This window comes from Lithobates pipiens, unplaced genomic scaffold (genome assembly GCF_037356315.1).
Source record: "Lithobates pipiens isolate NorthernLeopardFrog02 unplaced genomic scaffold, aLitPip1_a1.2 Scaffold_3, whole genome shotgun sequence".
NCBI lineage: Eukaryota > Metazoa > Chordata > Amphibia > Anura > Ranidae > Lithobates > Lithobates pipiens.
The window spans coordinates 266,933,430-266,941,581 of NW_027507790.1; the positions used below are offsets into that span (position 1 = coordinate 266,933,430).

At 44.4% G+C, this 8,152-nt stretch overlaps 1 protein-coding gene across 1 annotated transcript in view; it reads right to left on the reverse strand.

Moving 5' to 3' along the window:
* The window catches only part of LOC143941131 (aquaporin-3-like), a 63,805-nt gene extending 61,633 nt beyond the window's left edge, over nt 1–2,172 (reverse strand). The window contains exon 1 of the mRNA XM_077463117.1: nt 1,975–2,172. Coding sequence (XP_077319243.1) covers nt 1,975–2,082 — 108 coding nt within the window. The 5' untranslated portion in view covers nt 2,083–2,172. The remainder of the gene's footprint in view (nt 1–1,974) is intronic.
* Between the last annotated feature and the right edge of the window lie 5,980 nt (nt 2,173–8,152).

Genomic DNA, 8,152 nt, shown 5'->3' on the forward strand with positions numbered 1-8,152 from the left:
GACCAATTATGAAATTCAGGGCTATCCTGACCTATAGGCATTCAATCCACACACTTGATGTTTATTTATTTTGCTTGTTTACCAAACATGCTTCCTCCAAGAATGAATGCACCACACGTGCTATTGCATATATCACACATGTGCTGTGAAGGCATGTACTGCAATGTGTTGTTAAAACTCATTGCAGTGCTTGTTTGTTTTTTTGTTTTTTGTTTTTTTTCACTTTTTAAACATTGATGTAAATCTATTACCTACAGTGCATCACAGTATGTTACGGCGCATCGGAGCGCACTGTGCAAAAATGCTGCATATGCAATGTATGTATTTCAAAGAGCCTAGTTCACACCATTGCGGTGCTTTCACATGCGTTTACAAAAAGAGTACCGCATGCTGCATTTTTTCCCTTTGTTTTGCATTGGAATGCGCAAGAATGCACCGCAAATGCAACTCAATAAGGGCTTGCCAGGAGAGTGGTAAGAGCAGGTGGCTGAGCCACGTTTTACCTCCCCCTGATTGCTCACCTAAACCAGGGCATGTAGCCCATGTGAATGAGCCCTAAAACCAAAAATATTCATGTAAGAACACACTGCTGATTGCAGTGCATTAATAAGTCTTTTTTTTTTTTTACAGTCAATAAAAAATAAATAAAATACAAAAAAAATGTCAAAAGTCTTTTTTTATCAGTTAATACAAAAGTATTACGTAAAAAAAAAAATAATAATATAATAAAATAAAAAATGTTTCAAAAGTCAAGTTAATACAAAAGTATTAAGTAAAAAGTAATAAAATATTACAAATAAAAATGTTTCAAAACTATTTTTTATAAGTTAATACAAAAGTATTAAGTCAATAAAAAATAAATAAAATAATAAAAATAAAAATGTTTCAAAAGTCTTTTTTTATATGTTAATACAAAAGTATTAAGTTAATAAAAAAGTAATATAATAATAATAAAAATGTTTCAAACTTATTTTGTATAAGTTAATACAAAAGTATTAAGTCAATAAAAAAGGAATAAAATAATAAAAGTAAGAATGTTTTTAAAAGTATTTTTTATAAGTCAGTACAAAAGTATTAAGTCAATAAAAAAGGAATAAAATAATAAAAGTAAAAATGTTTCAAAAGTCTTTTTTTATAAGTCAATACAAAAGTATTAAGTCAATACAAAAGTATTAAGTCAATAAAAAAGTAATAAAATATTAAAAATAAAAATGTTTCAAAAGTATTTTTTTTATAAGTCAATACAAAAGTATTAAGTCAATAAAAAAGTAATAAAATAATAAAAATAAAAATGTTTCAAACGTCTTTTTTTTACAAGTTAATGCAAAAGTATTAAGTCAATGAAATAATGAAAAATAAAAATGTTTCAAAAGTATTTTTTTACAAGTTAATGCAAAAGTATTAAGTTAATAAAAAAGTAATATAATAATAATAAAAATATAAATGTTTCAAAAGTCTTTTTTTATAAGTCAATACAAAAGTATTAAGTCAATAAAAAAGTAATAAAACAATAAAAATGTTTCAAAATTCTTTTTCTAAGTTAATACAAAAGTAATACAATAATAATCATAATAATAAAAATAAAAATGCTTCAAAAGTTGTTTTAGTTAGTTATTACAAAAATATTAAGTCAATAAAAAATAATAAAACAAAAACGAATAAATCAATGTTTTACAAATTCATACAATATTAATAAATCAAGAAAAAAAAAGTCAAATAAAAAAGTAGTAAGTCAATTTTTGAAAAAATTAATACAATAGTAGTAAATCAATAAAAAAAAAAAGAAAAAAAAAAAGAAAAGAAAAAAGTTTGTTTTCACAAATTAAAAGAATATCAAGGAATGAATAAAAAATAAAAAATAAATAAAAAAATTTTTTTTTTATTTATTATTAATATTTTACAAATTCATTGTTTTAAACCTTTTTTTTTTTTGCAATTTCAAAAACATTTTTTGATTTTTTTTTAAGCACTTACCACCAGTATGAGTGTCCCTAGGCACTCAGCGAGGGCTTGCCTCACCAGTTTGCTCCTGATCCTTAGCATAGAATTGACTTTGTTGATAAAATCCTTCTGTCGTCCCATGGTGAGCGCTGTCTGTCTGTCTGTCTGTCCAGAGAGGAGATGAGATGCTGGAGTGTCAGTGTGCTGGGATCATGTAGTGGAGATGTGTGTGAGGCTTATAAGTTTAGTGTCAGCCACCTCCCATAGACTGTACACTGACACTCCTCTCCCCACCCAGCCTCTCTCTCTCTCTCTCTCTCTCTCTCTCTCTCTCTCTCTCTCTATCTCTCCATCATACACGTTAAGGAGATTTTCCACCATACACTTGTTGGGTTCTGGAATCATCGGGATCCCTGGGAATGATGAAATAAATGAGAACTCCGCCTGGGTGACAAATACCGAGCCCTGGGAATTGTATCCATTGTCTGATCTTTTGTTACAATGTATCCAAAGTCAAAACTTTTCTCTCTTTTTTTATTTTTATTTTGGATAGAGTATTTCCCTTCACTTCCTGTCCTGTATACACAATAGAAAATCTTTCACGGGTGGGCACTGACGGCCAACCGCCGCATATATGCGTCGCCGTGTAGTTCTGGGTGTGCGCTTCATTCGTTGCCTGCACCGAGCTGTCACCAGCTCATACCAACCCTCAGGAATCAGTAGGATAGGCGTCTGCATGGGAGTGCGCACAGGATGTGCCAGGTGTGCCTACTGCCCTGGCTCCACATCCCCCCCTACAACGCTGCCGGCTTCCCTCCTCTTCTCTCCCACCAGCTGCTGCTGCGGGCACACACAGGGGGCTGTTTTAGGATGAGTGGGTAAAGGGGCTGGTAAATATGTAATTTATTGGCCCCTTCCCTTTCTGAATGAACACAGTAAAGGATCGGTACCGTGTGTTTGAGCTTTGGAGTGCACACCCTAATGCAATAGGCTGTGCTCACCTATGGGCGCCTGTGATCTTTGCACTGTGCAGCAGTGGCGGTGCATCCATAAAGGACTCAGGAACGCCGCCCCCTCTCTCCTGGCACTGCTCTATCACCATAGATAGATCTATGGTCGCTGCTGACACCCCCCTAAATTGCAGCAGCGAGGGGGGGGGGGGGTTGGAAGCACCTGATTAGAGCCGCATGCTCTAATAGGCACCCAAAAAGGTGTACAGCGGGCCTAATGCTGTGCGTTCACTGTGCACTCACCTGTGTGTTAGCAAAGCGAAGGAATTCGCTTTGCTAACACTGAACCGCCATTCATGCAATCAGGTGCTTGGGTCTGTTACCGGTCACCTGATTGGCTGAAACGTCAGGCGCTGTGATTGGATGCCTGATAGAGAGGACGGTAAAAGACATCGAGGAGTGTGCAGGACACCGCCACTGACCCGCTGTGAGACAGATAAGTGCCAGGGCGATGCACACTGGCAGCACTTGATGGGCCACAGTAGCAGCAATTGATGGGCACACTGGCAGAATTTGATGGGGCACAGTAGCAGCAATTGATGGGCACGCTGGCAGAAATAGAAGGGTACAGTAGCTGCGTTTGATGGGCACAGTGGCTGCTCTTGATGGGCACAGTGGCTGCGTTTGATGGGTACAGTAGCGGCATTTGATGGGCACAGTGGCAGCAACTGATGGGCACAGTAGCTGCATTTGATGGGCACAGTGGCTGCTTTTGATGGGCACAGTGGCTGCATTTGATGGGCACAGGGGCTGCATTTGATGGGCACAGTAGCCTAACCAAACTCCCTAACCAAAACGCTCCGCTCTCTTCTCACCTCTGTATTCCAACCCCCCACCCCCCCCCCCCCCCCACCCTCACCTCTGTACTCAAAGCATGCCACTCTCTGCTCACCTCTGTACCCTAAATTCCCCACTTTCCTCTGTACCCCAAACCCCTCCTCTCTGCTTACCTCTGTACTGAAAACATGCCACTTTCTGCTCACCGTGCACCAAAAATTCCCCGCTTTCCTCTGTACCCCCCCCCCCCCGCTTAACTCTGTACCCAAAACACGCCACTCTCTTCTCATCTCTGTACCCCTAATTCCCCTCTTTCCTCTGTATCCCAACCCCCCCCCTCTGCTCACCTCTGTACCCTAAACACACTGCTGTTGGCACACCTCTGTACCCCGAATTCTCTGCTTTCCTCTCTACCCCAAACCCCTCTCTCTTCTCACCTCTGTACCCCAAAAACACCCTCTCTGCTCACTTCTATACCCCAAACCCCTGTCTGTTTAGTGCTATACCCCAGATCTCCCTGTCTGTTCATCTCTGTACCCCCAAACCCCCTCTTTGCTCACCATTGTACCCCCCCCCCATCGGCACACCTTTGAACCCCACTCTCTCTGCTATCCTCTGCAAGCCAATCCCCACCCTCCCTTCAGATCCTCTCTGTGCCCCGCTTCCACTCTCACTAGAGCCCCAGGGCAGGACCATTCTATCACTACAAGCCGCAAGGCTGTGAGTAGTGCTGGCTGGGTAAGGAGTATGTGGCCAGGCTAGTAAACTGCAGGGGCATATGGCTGGCTGCCAGGTGTAGCTCTGCGCCAGCGGCACGTTCCAGAGTTGGAACCCGGAGCACTTAGCATGTATGTACCCCCCCTATAGGGGGAGGCGGAGAGCTCAGGACACAGGAAGCCGCCTCCCCCTTCCACCGCTCTTTATTGCATGCACTGTCTGCAGCGAGATCCTCTTATGCTGAATGTACAGTCCGGCAGAGTGGGAGTTTAGTCAAGCCTGACCGGCCTTTGCCAACCAGGATGCTGCAGAACCCCTGATGACCTCAGGAGGCAAAATCCCAGGGTGCCATGGGCCGCCGGTTGAGAAAGGATGGTCTATATCCATACATGATGGTGTGCTTTGTGTATTTCTTCCAGTAATCCAGTGTGAGACTTTATTTCCTGTAACAAAGACCGTTCACTGCTGCTCTCTTCTCTTTGTGCAGAGTAACTAGTCTTGTTTCCGCCCCCCTCCTGCAGTTTTATGTAGTGGGTGGAGCCTGCTGGGCCCCTCCCACAGTTCTGATCTCTGCACAGTCTATGTACAGCACAGTGATTATATCCCTGCTACATTTACAAGGCAATTTATGGGTTAGCAAAGGCATTTGGTGCTCACAAAGTGGATTTATATCCTGACTATTGATGAATATATTTAACCACTTCAATTCCCGGGGCACTTTCCCCCCTTCCTGCACAGGACAGTTTTCAGCTTTCAGCGCTGTCGCACTTTGAATGACATTTGCGCGGTCATGCAACACTGTACCCAAACCAGGCATGTACTGGCCATCGGGACTACCGGGAGTTTCCCGGTGGGCCGATGGCTCAGTGGGCCACTCTGATGTAAGGGGGCTGGTGATGGGACACTCTGATGTAAGGGGGCTGGTGATGGGACACTCTGATGTAAGGGGGTGCTGATGGGACACTCTGATGTAAGGGGGTGCTGATGGGACACTCTGTTGTAAGGGAGCTGGTGATGGGACACTCCGATGTAAGGGGGTGCTGATGGGACACTCTGATGTAAGGGGGTGCTGATGGGACACTCTGATGTAAGGGGGTGCTGATGGGACACTCTGATGTAAGGGGGTGCTGATGGGACACTCTGATGTAAGGGGGCTGGTAATGGGACACTCTGATGTAAAGGGGTGCTGATGGGACACTCTGATGTAAGGGGGCTGGTAATGGGACACTCTGATGTAAGAGGTGCTGATGGGACACTTTGTTGTAAGGGGGCTGGTGATGGTACACACTGTTGTAAGGGGGCTGGTGATGGGACACTCTGATGTAATGGAGTGCTGATGGGACACTCAAAATGTAAGTGGGCCGGTCTGGATGAAGTCCAGGGCCATATTTCTGTCCCAGTCCAGCCCTGACCCAAACTACATTTTTATTCCCACAAATAGATCTTTCTTTTGGTGGTATTTGATCACCTCTGAGGTTTTTAATTTTTGCTCTATAAACAAAAAAAAGAGCGACAATTTTGAAAAAACAACAACTGATGGGCACTGATAGGCGGCACTGATGGGCACTGATAGGTGGCACTGGATAGGCAGCATTGATAAGGAGCTAGTGACAGGCTTTACTGAGTGGCACTTTGATGGGGCACTGACAGGCATCACTGATGGGGTACTGATTGGCACTTTTTTGGGCACTGTTGTGGGCACTAACAGGCTTTATAGAGGGGGACAGGCTGGTGGGTGATGGGCATTGATTGGCAGCTGATGGGCACCTTTTGATGAGGCTGTGTTGATAATCAATGTGCACAGACCCCCCCCCCCCCCCTTCTCACTCATAGGATAGGCCATTGAAATTGATGGGCCGTCCTAGAACACGACGTGCAGGAATGCGGAAAAAAAAGCACACTCTGCGTGGAGTAAATAAAATCTGACAGCAGATCCAGCTGTCACAAGTGCTTGGATCCATCGCACCTTGCTACCGTACGTGTCAACTGGGAATTCCTTCACTGCGGCTCTATAAAATTCTGTGCTTGTCGCAACATGAAGACATTTTCATCCCCTCGGACAGTTTCTGGTGGTGGGGGGGGGGGGGGGGGGGTCTCACGATTCATTTGGCATTCCTTTATGTAGAAATCCTCAAAGTCTTTAAATGACACAGGTAGACGGTGGAGCAAAAACCCGGTTTAGCAAAGTTTAGATGCGCGCCTAAATTGCGACAAAACCCCTTTTGCTTGAATTGATCGCGTTTGGCAGCCCTACTGCCCACTGAATGCAACAAGGAGGATCAATTTTCACTTAGATGTGCAGTAAATCATGTGAACCCGCCCCCCTCCCCCAGCCACTGCCATTGCAGCTGGAAGCCCCATGCACACCGGAGCGTAGTGGGAACACGCATTCCCGCTCACGTTTTTGAGCGTTTTTCTTACGTTAACACTCGTTGTGCCTAGGGTGGCCTATTCATTTGAATGGGCTGCCCTACGCATGTTAACTGCCCCAAAGTAGCTCCAGAACCTTTTCGGTCGGCCATTTTTTCGGTGCATGTTTTGGCGCCTTTTGTAGTAAGTTTTGCCGAACGTCAAACACGCGGCAAACACGCGTGTCTGTTACCCGCACTTAGGGTGTCGTTAACAATGAATGGCACCGCAAGTGCAACCTGTGATTGCAATGCATTTCCAAAACATGTGGCAAACCGCACATTTTTGTGTGTTTTGTTGCGTACTTAGAAAACATGCAGATGTGAAGGTAGCCTAATGCCCCGTACACTAGGGTGCCCACATGTCCCGGATTGCCTGGTACTGTCCCGCAATTGCCATTTCTGTCCTGGGTCCTGGGCACCTTCATTTTGGGACAACACAGTGTCCCGGAATAAAATAATGGACACAGCCACCCTGCGAATTACATTGTCAGATCTGGTTGCTAGGGCCGCACCCGCCTGGCATCTAGCGACCAGTAACGTCACGTCGGAATAAGAGCAAGGCCAGTGCCTACGGCTGAACTGCTGTCTCCACCCACCGGCACCTCTTCCTTCTCCAAGACTTCGGCGCCAATCGGCATGCAACAGGAGCTGGCCGGTGTGATCTTCACACTCTCCAGTCCAGACAGTGTCTCCCTGAATAGCACTTTGTAAATGTGGTCACCCTACCGTACACACGATCAGACATTGATCGGACATTCCGACAACAAAATCCATGGGATTTTTTCCGACGGATGTTGGCTCAAAACTTGTCTTGCGTACACACGGTCACACAAAGTTGGTCGGAAATTCCGAACATCAAGAACGCGATGACGTACAATGCATACGACGAGCCGAGAAAAATGAAGTTCAATAGCCAGTGCGGCTCTTCTGCTTGAATCCGAGCATGCGGAATTGTGTACACACGATCGGAATTTCCGACAACGGATTTTGTTGTCGGAAAATTTGAGAACCAGATCTCTAATTTTGTGTGACGGAAAACTCAGATGGAAAATGTTCACTGGAGCCTACACATGGTCGGAATTTCCAACAAAAAGCTCCTATTGACCATTTTCCGTCGGAAAATCCGACCACTAGTACAGGGCATAAGAGGGGGTTATTGGCGGGGCAGTAAAAATGCGGCTCAACTGTATGTTTTTTTTTACGCCCTCCCCCAACCACAAGTCTAAATGTGCCGTTCATCCTTACCATCAATGGACAAATGTTAGAGGTGATTAACCGCTTAAGGACTACCCCACG